Source organism: Manis pentadactyla, chromosome 2 (assembly GCF_030020395.1).
Source record: "Manis pentadactyla isolate mManPen7 chromosome 2, mManPen7.hap1, whole genome shotgun sequence".
In the NCBI taxonomy this organism is placed as follows: Eukaryota; Metazoa; Chordata; class Mammalia; order Pholidota; family Manidae; genus Manis; species Manis pentadactyla.
This window is the reverse complement of record NC_080020.1, coordinates 153,982,675-153,997,858: the sequence shown is the minus strand read 5'-3', so window position 1 is coordinate 153,997,858 and position 15,184 is coordinate 153,982,675. Positions and strand designations below refer to the sequence as shown.

The window sequence follows — 15,184 nt, the reverse complement described above, 5'->3', positions numbered from 1 at the left end:
AAAGTGATCAGAAATTATAATTTACTTGAACCGAGGTTACACAGCAGTTAGTGTCTTTCTTCAGTACATAGGCCCATCAGCCCACTAGTCTGATTCCTACACCTTCACCCTCCCTTTTTCTATGCTTTGGAAAGGAGTGAGACCCAGGGACAGAAATTATTTTATATTAATTGGTTTTATGATGTTTGGCTTATAAGCCCCCAAACTGTTAAATTCTACATAAAATGAAGGACCATCTTACCAAGGTAATCAATCGTATAGCTACTTAGATACCCATCTGTATTTAAATAGATGAGGAATAAACAATGAATATGCCACATATACAGGATACCTAGTTTTATAGAGCCAATTAATGGATACATTTCAGTAAAGGGAGTTACAATTCTTTTTTGCTTTTTAAAATTGAAATGAGTTTATTCTTTCCCAGTATGGCTCTTCGGGATTTCCTTTTCAAATTAGTCATAATTTACTCCTTGTTCTGCTCTTTCCAGAAATTCAGTTGGAATCTTAAAGATTTGTGCTTGAAGCTTTGCAAGGGATTAGAACTTGGCATGCATCATGAGCCTGGAAAAGTTCTCCAGGGAGGGAAGAAGTCTGCTAAATATGTACTCTTTTAAAACCATCCTTTCTGTTAAAGAGGACTTTATAAGACAAAAAATGACTTCCTCGAAATTGTGCTTAAACTTTTACTGCAATTAAAAATCAACAATTCTTCCTTGTCTGTTAATGATTTAAGAACCTAGTTGATTCATTGGTCAGGGGGAAGGACAAGTATGAAGCTCAGCTAAAAGGCTCTGGGGCTTGGAGGGTAGAGGCAAATACCTGCCAACTTAGGGAAGAGGTGGAATCAGGAGCTTCCTTTTGTAGAGCAGTCGGGTGAGGCCTGCCTCCTGGAAGCCTTGGCTACTGAGAGGATCCCCACCTCCTGTGGGGTGGGGAGCTGGGGAAGGAGCCTTCAGAGAAGAGGAGGTCAGGGACCTTTCTCCCGGCATTTCTCAGCTCTGAAATATGTGTGACCACTGGCCCATCCTAGAGGTGGGGTGGTCTTTGTGCTCCCCTTATCCAGCAGTTCCTGCTCAGCCCCTCCCAACAACCATGCAGGATTGGAGGAAATTTACCAAGATGCCTCCACTTCTCTGTTTGGGGTTTTATAATTCCCTGTTCTCTTCAAGGGCAGTGAGCTACAGTTAAAGGCCCATTTGTATACACAAAAACCTTATGACCAGAGTAGAATAATTCTAGTTGAGAGCTGAAAAAGGAAAGAAGGCTAACACTATTGGAAGGATACTCTTCCTGAACTTACAGCAAAACAAAAAACAAAACCAAAACACCAACCCCACATGTCCACAGCACTGAACTCCTAGATAAGTTTGTAGGGCTTTTTAATCCAGACTTACCATAATATAATGGTGTCTTTAATAGTACTTCTAGGACCATGAAATAAGGCAAAACCATGTGACTCTTGCCTCCCCCAGATCCAGCTGTGCCTGAAAACAGGATGGATCCCGCCAGGCTAACAGAGACCCAAAACAAGATAGAGTCGGATGCCATGTATTGACTGGAGGCTGCACACGATCGCGTGTGCCTGGAAGCACCACAGCTGACTTCTATTCTCCTAAGTGGAACCAGTCCCTGACATGGTCCAGCCCAAGAAGTGGTCCTGCTACTGCAGTCAAAACAGACCTTGGCTGGGAAATCAACTAACCAGCTGTGACTTGCATTGACCAATCCAGACTTAAGGCTTGCCTCCCTCATTTACATACAGACCTGAGGGGAACCTGGGCGGGAACCTTTACTGTAAAAGCAATCCCTTTCTTTGTGTCCTTGGAGTGTACTTTTGGTTCACAGACAGCAGCTATGCTTCCCCGATTTGCAAACTGTTTTTTTAGTAATACAGTTCTTTATTACATTTCCTGTTTCACTGAGAAATTTGTTAACTGAATGTATAGATTCTTCAGATGGTCGTTCTTATGTTAACATTTTACAAAGCCCATGACATATAATCTCTTTCTGGCTATTGTTCTCCAAAACCTAAACCTTGGCATATAACGCAGAGAGGGATTCCCCCTGCCCAGAAACTATCCTGTGCACCTCATAGTTTCCCATTGCTCAGTAACTGGGTGGGGTCGTGTGACTTGCTGTGGTCAGTGGGCTGTGTATGGAAACAAACATGAATGCATCCATACAATTGTGTGTGTGTCTTAACATAAAATGCACCTTACTGAATGTATTTGTTCTACAACTTGATTAAAAATTCAACAGTATATCTTGGAGATCTTTCTATAACAAATTTATCTTAATCTTTAACACTGCTATCATAGCACAAGGAGAAGATATCAATTTCAACCACTCCCTTATTGATAGATAACTAGATGATTTCGTGTTTTCAATGTTGCTCATGTGAAACTTTGTTAGATTGTATGATACCTTAATAAAATAAAAAATAAGGAAAAGAAATACTTTCATGAGTTCTCAAGGAAACCTAGCAATGGCGTTGCTTGGCAGAAAGGTATGTACTTTTACACATTTTTAAATAATGATTTAAAAAATATTCTATGAAATTCAACTTACTGGCATTTTACCTAAGATTTTTACAATTAGATTCACCAGTGAGAATATTCTAATTCTTCTTCCTTTTCCTCTCTCCTCTTCATTCCTTAAGAAGTGGGAGTGTTGATCTAATTGGATCTGATTCCAGGAGGATGTTGGCAGTGCCAAGTTTATGAGTGTGAAGTTATCCCCAGATGAGGCTCTTCCTCTGACATTTTGCTCTTTTTCAAAGGGGAAAGTGGGCAGCCACACCAGAGCTTACCTCTTCTGGTGGGCAGCCCCTCTTCACTGTCTTCCTCCACATAAGCAGTGTCACCCTTTTGCCCCTTCAGGCTTGGCAAGGAGCTGGTAGACAGGCCTGAACTTAGAAGAGAGAGGCCCTAGCTTTGTGCCCAAGTGCTGTGCCCACACAGGGTGGCAAGTCACCCTGCACTAGGCTTGGAGGGACCTCAATTAAGGAAGTGCTCATTGTCCATCTCACTGCTGGTGTGTGTCCTCTTCTCAGGAGCTGCAGGAGGAGGCTGATGGGGAAAGATTCAAGCCCATTCCTGAACATCACTTCCATTTGATCAAAAGCTCATCCCAGGAGTATTGTCTTTGTCAGCTTTTAGTATAAGAATCTATTTTGAAGAATGGTTTTAAATTTTCATGTGTTTGGGACTTTTCTGTTTAGATATTGTTTAATTCTTCTTAATGTGGTATCAGGTTATGATAGTAGGCTAAAAGGCATCCAGGGCATTTAGAAGCAATGCCACATTGTAAGGTTAACAGGAAGTGTAGGAGAGAGAGGGAATTAGAAAACAGACCTACTTGATGACATTTAAAATTGACATGTGTTCTGTTAAAAACCCATCCAAATCCAGTAGGTTTTCACTGCAGCATTAATATCCAGCTCTAAATGAACACTGCAACTGAGGTGACAGAAAATCTTTTGGAGAAAACTAAAGCTAAAAACTGATCAACACAGCATTTCATTCAGAGGGCAGGGTGTTGAGGCAGGCTGCCTGGGTTCAAATTCTGGAGCCACCGTTTACTAAGTGAGTGGCCTTGGACAAATTGCTTACTTTTATGTCTCAGTTTACTTACCTGTAAAATGGGATAATCATGGCATTTCTCTCCCAGAACTTTTGTGAGGATTTAATGAAGTGATATATTTCAAGTGTTTAGAACATTGTCTGACACTGGATAAATTCTAGCTATTATTTTAAATGTTGATGTACACTGAACATAGTAGAACAGTTATGCCTAAAAACTGTTTCTCACAAATGATTGTAGATTGAGAGCCACAGGCCTGCTTTCACTCCCTAAATAATGAAGAGTGAACTAGGTCATCACACTGTATACAAATGTCCACCTGGGCTTTGTCCCAGCTGACGCAGGCGACAGTGCCAGGAGCGGTCCACCGGCCTGGGAACCTCGTTTCAGTCGTGAGATGCAGCGAAGGTCGTCGGGCACTTGGGACCTGGAGTCTTGCGTTCTGCGCCTCGCCGCACAGCCTCAGAGCCCCGCCCCTAGGCCCAGCCCCTCGCGTGCGCGCTCAGTGGGCGGAGCCTGCTTAAGGAGCTGCGCTGTGATTGGCCGTGTCCGAGCAACCGGTGGTCAACAGGCCGCGTGCCTCGCGCTCGGGTCACAGAACAGCCTGGAATCCTTCTCACCGAACGCGGACTCTTTGTCCGCGTGAATTATCAACCAGCGGGATGCGGACCTCGCCCGCCCGCTCGGGTCAGACGGTCCCCGAGAATGGCAGCGTGGCTGCTGACCGGAAACGGCCTTGGCTGTCTGCTGACAGATTGCCCAGTAAGTGTGGATGCGGTCCCTCCCACGCCGCAACTTCTGAGGGGCTGTTTCCAGCAGCCTGCGGAGGAAAACCTTAGAATTTTCCAGTTTGCGAGTTGAACCCCTCCACTCACACAAAGATGCGAAAACGGGTCTAGAACTTGCCCGGACTCACTGGACTATTCGGTGCGAGGGCGCGGCGGAGAAACGCACCCCCAGCCCCCTCGTGTGGCTCAGCCCCGCGCACACTGCGCCCCCGCCCGAGCTCTGCTGCTCTGCTCTGCTCTGCTCTGCAGGAGAACCGGCTCTCTAGGGTCGTCTTACCGTAGGCCAACCGCAGTAAGAAGGTGAAGTTCAGTAGGGCTCTGGAAACAATTCAAGAACCAGGAGAATTTTATTTTAAAGAAACACTGATTGACAAATAGGGCAGTCGAAACCCAAAAGCGATCTGCTTGGATTAGAACTTAATACAATTTTATGTTCTGGAATATCTTCTGGCTCTCCCTTTCTTCCACACGTATGTGGTTTTCACAATCACCTAAGATGAGCCCCATTCTCTTCTGCTCTTTATAAGGGCATAAAAATTAGGTTTAGTTTTCACTCGGTAGAGTTTTCCTTTCTTGGGAGCTCTTGGTCTCTTTCTTTTTAGAAATGAGCGTCCGCCTGAAGCAACTCAGTTTTTCGTAGCTTTTCTTTTTTGGCCCTTATTAATTTAGCTGTGGGAAGTCCATTTCAGTCTCCCTTCTTACACCTGCCTTATTTGAGTAGATGCTAACAACTTTTGCTTGCCTCTCAAGAGCAGAAGAATGGTGGGGTGGGGTAGGGTAGGGGATAAAGTGTTTCTGGGGGAGAGTTGCAGCAGGATACAGCGTCCTTTCTTACTGGCATAGTCGTAATTGAAAACTCACCTAAATCACAAGATGCATCCACCTAGCCGCCTTTTTCAGCAGCTAAGGAAGCCCTAGGAAGTATTGGGTGTCGATAATAAAGCAGGCAGAAGTATATCAAACGTCTAAGCTGAATTAATGGCCACTAAGTCATGCATTGTGCCTCAGCCTCTGACCATATGGGCCCTACTCTCTTAAGCCAGGACTCCCACGGGCACTCACCTCAGGACTGCCATGGGGCATCTCGAGGCTGACTGCTATGGGTAGACTCCAGCCTCACAGGCTGACTGTACATGATTCCCTTGCTTGAGGCCTTTGGGTTTGTGCCAGCTTAACCTTTCTACTTTTCCCTCAAACTCTACTGGCCTGCCCCTGTCTTCATCTCAGACTTTCACTTCCTTTTTTTCTTTCTGCGTTTGTACTTCCTGTTTCTTTTAGGAAATCCCTTCCTATTTCCCCAAACTCTGGAGCTTGGGATAGCTTTTAAAACTTACGGCAGTGCTTAACTGGGATTTGTTGTTTTGCACTTCTGGATTTGTCTGTTACTCAAGTTATAATAACTTCAGATGAAGAAACCCTAAAAATAATAACAGCATAGTATTATCCAGAAAATAGTATCTTTGTTAAAGAGACAGATATTTCCCAATCTAAGCCTAGTTAGAAAAACTGGGATACATAGTAATTCTGAGTGATCAATTTAACTCAATCCTATACCCATACAAAGTGCCTGCTTTGTATATATGGCACTATGCTGAGGGCAATTGTATAGTTTGTCCCTGAAGTCCTTGAGCCCTCTTTTATCTAGTGAGGACAAACGTGAAGTGCCCAAGGCCATGTTGGTGAAGTGTCAAAGCAGAATTTGGGGCTTTCCCAGGGAGAGGCTCCAGAAAGCTGGTGAGGGGTCTGCAGAGGCTTCATGGAGGAGACAGGGTTTGAAATGTTGCTTGAAGGCTAAAGATCTTAGAGAACTGACGAAGACCAGCTTGGAGGTGGTAAAGCAGGTGGGCTGTGTGTGGAGGGGCTGTGGTGTCAGGCCATTTGGCACCAAGGCTCAGGCAGGTTTCCTTGCTCTGACAGAGTAGCTCTTACCCCATTGGTGTAGAATGATCCCTTCTGTTGTGAGATGCCCTTTCTCTCCTCCTTTGTTTTATCTGGATAAGTTCCATATTCTAGCTGCTTTCATTTCCAACAGTACAGCTGTTCTCAGGCTAAAAAAATCTTAAGGGTTAAGATCTAAATCAGCATGAGTCGTACAGGTTCTCAGATTCAATAGAGCCAACCAGACTTTTTTATTTCATTTTTTTAAGTCACGTGAATGCAGAAGAGACTAGAAAATACACCTTAGCTGGAGGATTCAGTCACCTTTTATTTGGAATCAAGAACAGGTTTTTTTGGATTAAAAACACCTGTGACTCTTCTGAAACCTTTAAGGTTCCAGAATCCAGTTTAGGAGCCATAGTAGGGTAGTTTATGTAGTTGTGTCCCTTCTAGCCTATGGCACATAGCTCCCTCTTCTAAGAATCTAGGAGGTGGGTGAGTGTTTCAGAGAAGAGAAAGAGCAGCTGGAACGATGAAATAGTCAGAAATGTTTATTATGAGCTTCTTTGTCTTGTTTCTATTGGAACCATTGGCCATATTTAAAAGTCCTTCAGCCAGCAGTCTTTGTTTCAGATGTCAAAAAGAAAGTTGAAACATGTTAGTTTGTTTTCATGTTCTGTGATTCTAAGATAGAAGGAGGAGGAGTCCAAACTTCATAGCTCAATATGGCTGGAACTTGGGGGTAAAAAGGTGCTTGGAGTAAACGTGGGTATATGAAACAAAGCACAATTACTAAAGTGCAATTATTTTTAAGTAATTTATTTGTATATAGCCCTTTCCGATATGCCAAGTGCTTACCCAAGCATCACTCATTCGTTGCCATGTATGTCCTTTGCAGTAGCCTTGGGGGTTGGGACATGGAGGTGGTGTTCCTGCTGTGGACCAAAAAAAGGCAAAGCTGTAAAACAATTAGTAGCATTTATCTGGGGTTTTAGAGATTAAAATCTGGGAACATAGATTTAGGAGGAAACACAAATGTATGCTCTGAAGAGAGAAAAGGGCTTAGGGTTTTTAAAGTCAAAAAGGGGAACTCTGAGGGGGCTTTACACACGTTTTGAAAGGATTACAATTGGCTAAAGCTATGGTAACTTGCACTTAGCTGTTCCCAATTGGTTGCTAAGGCTATTCAGGAGGCAAAGAGGCTACGTTCTTGGAGGTAGCAGATATTTGTCCAGGATATTTAGGTCTGGCAGAATGTAAATTCAGCATTCACTGGAGAAAGGTCAGTTTGAGAAGAGGAAGGACTTAATTTCCTTAATCCTCCCCTCTTCCACTCTAGTTTACTCTCACTGTCAATGTTAACTCCATTTTGTCTACATTTACACCACTTCAAGAGGAGTCACTCACCCAAAGTGGCAGAAGGACCTACACAGAAGTTCTAAACTTTTCAACTCCTGCATGATACTCTCCAGATTCTATTGTAACATCCCCATCAAATTAAGCCCTATAGAAAGAAGGAAAGATTCACACTAATACTAGGAGTTTCTGTACCTTTGGAATCGACATATGTGGACAAGTTCACATAAACCTTAAAAACAAAATCATTATCTCTTAAACCTTGAAAATGACAAGCCAAGAAGCCTGCTGAACCTGTGCTCTGAGAATAAAGGTTAGTCCTCCGCATTTAATTAAGACCCAGGAGCCCTCCTGGAAAGCAATCCTGCTGGAATGGTGTCTGCAGGCTTGTGCCACAGGACCTGGCTGGGGGAGGTCAGTTATGATAGAGTGGTTAAGAAATGGCTTTGATTCCTGCATTTGCCACTTAATGGCTGTGGGTCTTGAACAAGTTTTTGAAGTCTCAAAGCTTCTGATTCGTCAAAAGTAAGTGGGGTGTTCACAGTGTGTAGCTGATAGAATTATGAAGAATTTGCGAGATAGGGTGTATGGAAACTTCAGCCCAGCCTGCATTTGTTTGTTATAATAAAGGTCACAGAACACAGACTCTAAAGCCAGACAACCTGGCTGTGAATCTCATCTACACCCCACTACCAGCTGTGAGTTGGTGGGCAAGTTAGTAAGCCATTCTCTGTCTTGGTTTCCTCATCTGTAGAATGAGAATAATAGTGCTGGTCACCTCATAAAGTTATCATAAGGGTTAAATAGATACTACACAAAATATATATAAAATTAAGTGTTTGCCAATAATAATACTTTCTAACTTCTTTTTACAAAACGTCCCTAGCTTTGGTCCAACTGGTTACTGTATATGACATGTCATACCAAGAGACTTTCAGGAAATGCAGAATTTTAGAAATGGGAAAAGGCAGTATTTCCATTGTTAAAAAGTTTTACAGTCCAGATAACAAATTTATATGTGTTGCACAGTCTGGATACAGAGGTAGGCAGACCTTTCTTTGGTAAATGTAGACAAAATGGAGTTAACATTGACAGAGTAAACTAAAAAAATAAGAGCGGGGACCATTAAGGAAATAGGGCCTTTATAGAATAGGAAATAATCTTCTCTGAAACTATTCTCAGAAGAAACTTAAACTTAGTATTCTGTCACAACATAAGGATCCTGGACAAAAATCTGCTTCCTGCAAAAAAGTATGCATACATTTTGCCTGGAGAAGAGTCTTAGCAACCAATTATGTATGTATAGTTAAATACAGGTTATAATAGCTTTAGCCAATTGTAATTCTTTGAGAACAATTGTGGATAAAATGAAGGTTCCTGTGACCAAGATTCTCACCTGGCCCTGGTCAGCTAGGTAACTACACACGTGGCCAATACGTTTTACTGACTCTATATAAAGAGCTCCGCCCAGTGCTCTGGGCAACACGGTGGTACAGCTGCAAGGCTGCAGGAGAGCAGAGCAGAGGCTGGAGTGGTAGCAGCACTGAGAACAGAGGCCCAGGGACAGAGACCAGCTTGCTGCATGCGGACTCGCTCTGAGTGACTGACCTGCCACCGTGGGAATAAAGTTGGGTATAACCCTTTCACCCCAAGAATGCTCTACTGTCATTTCTTTGGTCACACTGAATCCATAGTGAATTTGCCCGAGGCTGAAACCCACTGGCAAGACAACAACTCATATAAGCCCCCTCAGGATTTCCCTTTTTGCCTTTGAAAACCATAAGCCTTTTCCCCTCTTGGGGTTGGTGTCCTTCTGGGTTTTTCTCCCCAGGCTATGTTCCTGGATTATAATCCCTAAAACCCCAAATAAATTTAAGTCATTGATTTACAGCTTTGCCTTTTCTTGGTTGATACTTCACTTTCTTCAAGTTATCAGGCCCTGCCTGAAGCTGCGGTGAGGGGGTTAAGATTACACCACAGTTGGGTCACTCCTTTCCTCTTGGGTACGTAAGCTATAATTAGTCAGGTCTAGATAAACTTAATATGTTGCATATTGCTTTGAGGCCAGTTGGTCCCAGAACAGCTGGTTACATGAGTCAGAATGTTTAAGTCCAACTTTAAAATAAAATATTCGGAAGGTGAGCCCATATATACTGGCTGGGCTGATCCATGGTCCAGTTCCCACCCTGTCACTAGGTCCCAATTAGCCACTCCACCAGGTATGTTTCCTCTCAGAGTTTTATCCTCTTTGTTTTGGAAGCAAAAGTTCAGGTGTGACTTTAATTGGAATACTGATGTGTAATGAAGATTCAGAAGTAAATGTTTATTTTCCAAAATGGAAGAGCTTTGTATTTGTCTGATTATGAAAGTAAATCCTGTTTTAGGAATGTCCAAATAATGCAAAAATTTAAACAATATAGAAAAGGCAAAAACCACACATACTCCCAGCATACAAAGAAAACTGCTGTAGAGCTATTGGCATATATCTTTCTAGACATTTTTTTGTGTGTGTATATAAGGATATTAAATTTTATGGATGCCTTTTAGCAATATATGTGGGTATCTACTTTATCAAAAAATATACATGTATATTATAACTTTGATAGAATTCCACTCAATGGTTGCACTGTAATTTATATTAAACCAATCCTCTCTTAATGTTAGATTGTTTCCAAGTTACCAGGAAGTCTTATTTTGACAATTGCCCATACAGGAGATGCCGGTGACTTAAATCCTAATTCAGAGATGGAGACGCCAGGCTTGTCTTCTACCATCTCTGAGCAGCAGCTGCAGAGGCAAGAGGGCCTGAGCAACACCAAAACAGACTCGGCTGACCAGAGTCTCATCTCGTCTGAGGAATGGCTTCAACTGCATGGGCTTAAGAGCAACAAATTGACTTTGAAACAGATTTTGTCGCAGATTGGATTCCCACACTGTGAAGGTACACTACTCACAAAGCAATGTTGGCTGGAAAAACCCCAGCAGCAAGCTGCCCTTTCACCTTTGAAGGAAGTGTCTTGCCAATGGATTTCAGCCCCTGGCAAGTTCACTATGGATTCACTGTGACCAAAGAAATGACAGTTTCTTTGGGGAGAAAGGATTTATTACCCAGCTTGTTCTCCCGGCGGTAGGTCGAGCACTCACATCTCTGTCTCCCCCCAGAGCACTGGGCCGAGCTCTCTATATAGCACAATAATAGCTTATTGCCTACAGGTGTGGAAGCAGTAGCCTAGCAACAGGCCAGTTACATCATCAGGTGGTTTAAGTTCAGTGAGGATCCTGGCCATAGGAACCCCAACTTCCCCACAGGAAGGCATCAGTTCTGAAGGCCTCTTAAAAACCACAGGTCTGTGGGTTTGTTTCCATCTCACATCTTTATGGGTACAAAAAAAGTTGATGCATGGACTCCCCATACATGAATGTTTGATAGATGTACAATTGTCAGTAGTGCACATCTCAAATTTTAGTAATGTTAGTTTGATTTTTCATCTTTTAAAGATGAGATTTTAAAAATGGATTTATTTGTATTTCTGCATACCCCAGCAGATATCTTGCTTATCCCCTGATGTGCACACCCCTTTTGTAGGTTACTGATTAAGGCAATAGTTGTGTGTGGTTTCAGAGAGAACGTGCTGTTTTCCTGTTGTGCCCTGCCTTATGTTATGGTCCAGTTTTTCCTAAAGGTGTTAGTTAAAGTGTTGGTTCTCAACTCCCAGTAGTACTGCCTTCTGACAGGGAGTGTGGAAATGTGTGAGGGTGTTTTTGTTTGTATTATGACATGTTGACTTGGGTTGTAATGGAAATACAGGGCCTGGGGCCTAGGGATACTGAGTTGTCTGATAAGCCCACCCAGGACTGAATGTTAGTAACACCCCACCTGAGCAACCTACCTTTCATCAGGGCAATTTCCATTTCTAGGATTTTTCTCAGTGATTCTGAATTAATCAATCAATTAAACAAATATTTGTTGAGCAGTCATTAATACTGGGTTTTTCAGATTTTTCACCAGTTCCCTTGGCAGCTTTGTTCCATACTGGTGATTCAGAGTTATAGGGGACGTGTTGTTACAGACTGATCCGGAGGCCCATCCAGATGGCAAGGCCTTGCTCGTCAGGGCTCAGGCTATGCTTATTTACCCTTCCATAGGGCTAATGCAGCCCTGAGCCATCTAAATACCTTTTGAGTTGGGGGTCTATGTGATTCTTATATAAGGAAACAAACTGAAAGCAGTTTTATGTTGTATCTCAAATAAGTATAATTCAGTCATTAATATTAGCAAAGATAGCTATTAATTAAATTTTGTCAAAGATTTTTTTATCTAAGATCATGAAAAATATTGCCTGTAGTTTTTGTTTCCTTTTAAAATCCTCATCAGGTTTTGGCATCAGGATTGTGCTGGCCCCATAAGTTGATTGAGAAGCTATTCCTTCCTCCTCTATGCTCTGATGGTGTTTGTATACAGTTGGTACTATTTTTCCTTTAAATGTTTGATAGACTTCATCAGTGAGTCTTATCAGAGCCTGGAATTTTGTTTGCAGGATAAGTTTGATAAGAAATTCTGTTTTGCTAATAGACATAGACCCATGCAGGTTTATGTGTAGAAAATGGAAGTTCCTATGGCCAGAATCCTCACCTGACCCTAAACTACTTGATGATGTTGTTGGCCTACTGCTACGCTGATGCTTCCACACCCGTAGGCAATGAACTATTATTGACTGAGTTACTCTATAAAGAGCTCTGCCCAGTGCTCTGGGCTGAGACAGAGATGAAAGTGCATTATGGACCTGCAGACTTCTGGATGCAGATGTGATTCTAGTGCTTGACCTACTGCTGTGAGAATAAAGCCAGTAAAAATATAAACCCTTTTATCCCAAGAACATTGTGTTGTCATTTCTCAGTCTCACCAAATACATAGTAAACTTCCTAGGGGCTGAAACCCTCAGAAAAGACACCTTAACATTTTTTTAATGCCTGTGGAATCTGTAATAAGCTCCCCTCTTTTATTCCTCATATTGGTAACTTGTTCTTTCTCTACTTTTTTTCTTAATACATCTTGTTAGGGGTATATCATAACTGCTTTCAAATAACCACATTTTGGGTTTATTGATTTTTCTTCCTATTCTTTGTTTTCTATTTCACTGATACCTGGTTTGATTTTTATTATTTATTTCCTTCTTAATTTAAGTTTAATTTGCATTTTTTTTCTTTCTCTTTATTTATTTATTTATTTTGGTATTGTTAATGTACAATTACTAAAACAACATTACGGTTACTAGACTCCCCCTATTATCAAGTACCCCCCACATACCCCATTACAGTCACTGTCCATCAGTGTAGTAAAATGCTATAGAATCATTACTTGTCTTCTCTGTATGTACTGCCTTTCCTGTGTCACCCCACCACTACATTATGTGTGGTAATTGTAATGCCTCCTTTTCCCCCTTATCCCTCCCTTCCCATCCATCCTCCCCAGTCCCTTTCCCTTTGGTAACTGTTAGTCCATTCTTGGGTTCTGTGAGTCTGCTGCTGTTTTGTTGCTTCAGTTTTTTCTTTGTTCTTATACTCCACAGATGAGTGAAATCATTTGGTACTTGTCTTTCTCTGCGTGGCTTATTTCATCGAGCATAATACCCTCTAGCTCCATCCATGTTGTTGCAAATGGTAGGATTTGTTTTCTTCTTATGGCTGAATAATATTCCATTGTGTATATGTACCACATCTTCTTTATCCATTCATCTACTGAGGGACACTTAGGTTGCTTCCATTTCTTGGCTATTGTAAATAGTGCTGCGATAAACACAGGGGTGCATATGTTTTTTTGTTGTTATCATTAATCTACAATTACATGAGGAACATTGTTTACTAGACTCCCCCCATCACCAAGTCCCCCCCACAAACCCCATTACAGTCTCTGTCCATCAGCGTAGTAAGATGTTGTAGAATCACTGCTTGTCTTCTCTGTGTTGCGCAGCCCTCCCAGTGCCCCCCCATGTTGTATGTGCCATTTGTAATGCCCCCTTTCTTCCCTCCCCCCTTATCTGTCCCTTCCCACCCATCCTCCCCATTCCCTTTCCCTTTGGTAACTGTTAGTCCATTCTTGGGTTTAGTGATTCTGCTGCTGTTTTGTTCCTTCAGTTTTTTTTTCATTGTTCTTATACACCACATATGAGTGAAATCATTTGGTACTTGTCTTTCTCCGCCTGGCTTATTTCACTGAGCATAATACCTTCTAGCTCCATCCATGTTGTTGCAAATGGTAGGATTTGTTTTCTTCTTATGGCTGAATAATATTCCATTGTGTATATGTACCACATCTTCTTTATCCATTCATCTATTGATGGACACTTAGGTTGCTCCCATTTCTTGGCTATTGTAAATAGTGCTGCGATAAACATAGGGGTGCAATTGTCTTTTTCAAACTGGGCTGCTGCAATCTTAGGTTAAATTCCTAGAAGTGGAATTCCTGGGTCAAATGGTATTTCTATTTTGAGCTTTTTGAGGAACCTCCATACTGCTTTCCACAATGGTTGAACTAATTTACATTCCCACCAGCAGTGTAGGAGGGTTCCCCTTTCTCCACAACCTCGCCAACATTTGTTGTTGTTTGTCTTTTGGATAGTGGCAATCCTTATTGGTGTAATGTGATGTCTCATTGTGGTTTTAATTTGCATTTCTCTGAAGACTAGTGATGTGGAGCATTCTTTCATGTGCCTGTTGGCCATCTGAATTTCTTCTTTGGAGAACTCTCTTTTCAGCTCCTATGACCATTTTTTAATTGGATTGTTTGCTTTTTGTTTGTTGAAGTGCATGAGCTCTTTATATATTTTGGATGTCAACCCTTTATCGGATCTGTCATTTATGAATATATTTTCCCATACTGTAGGAAGCCTTTTTGTTCTATTTGTGGTGTCCTTTGCTGTACAGAAGCTTTTCAGCTTGATATAGACCCACTTGTTCATTTTTGCTTTTGTTTCCCTTGCCTGTGGAGATATGTTCATGAAGAAGTTGCTCATGTTTATGTCCAACATATTTTTGCCTGTTTTTTTCTATGAGTTTTATGGTTTCATGACTTACATTCAGGTCTTTGATCCATTTGGAGTTTACTTTTGTGTATGGGGTTAGACAGTGATCCAGTTTGATTCTCTGACATGCAGCTGTCCAGTTTTGCCAGCACCATCTGTTGAAGAAGCTGTTGTTTCCCCACTGTATATCCATGGCTCCTTTATCATATATTAATTGACCATGTATGCTTGGGTTTATATCTGGGCTCTCTATTCTGTTCCACTGTTCTATGGGTCTGTTCTTGTGCCAGTACCAAATTGTGTTGATTACTGTGGCTTTGTAGTAGAGCTTGAAGTCAGGTAGCATAAGTCCCCCTGCTTTATTCTTCCCTCTCAGAATTGCTTTGGCTATCTGGGGGCTTTTGTCATTTCTTATGAATTTTAAAACTAATTGCTCTAATTCATTGAAGAATGCTGTTGGTATTTTGGTAGGGATTACATTGAATCTGTAGATTGCTTTAGGCAGGATGGCTATTTTAACAATATTAATTCTTCCTAGCCAAGAGCATGGGATGA

At 41.9% G+C, this 15,184-nt stretch overlaps 1 protein-coding gene across 2 annotated transcripts in view; it reads left to right on the top strand.

Moving 5' to 3' along the window:
- Positions 1-4,161: 4,161 nt before the first annotated feature.
- VWA3B (von Willebrand factor A domain containing 3B) overlaps positions 4,162-15,184 on the top strand; it is a 212,119-nt gene continuing 201,096 nt past the window's right edge. Inside the window, exons 1-2 of one of the 2 annotated variants that reach the window (XM_036880051.2) lie at positions 4,162-4,347; positions 10,321-10,548. In XM_036880051.2, coding sequence (XP_036735946.2) covers positions 4,248-4,347; positions 10,321-10,548 — 328 coding nt within the window. In that variant the 5' untranslated portion in view covers positions 4,162-4,247. Of the gene's footprint in view, positions 4,674-10,320; positions 10,549-15,184 lie in introns of both variants that reach the window. The other variant, XM_057496959.1, reaches the window with a different exon arrangement.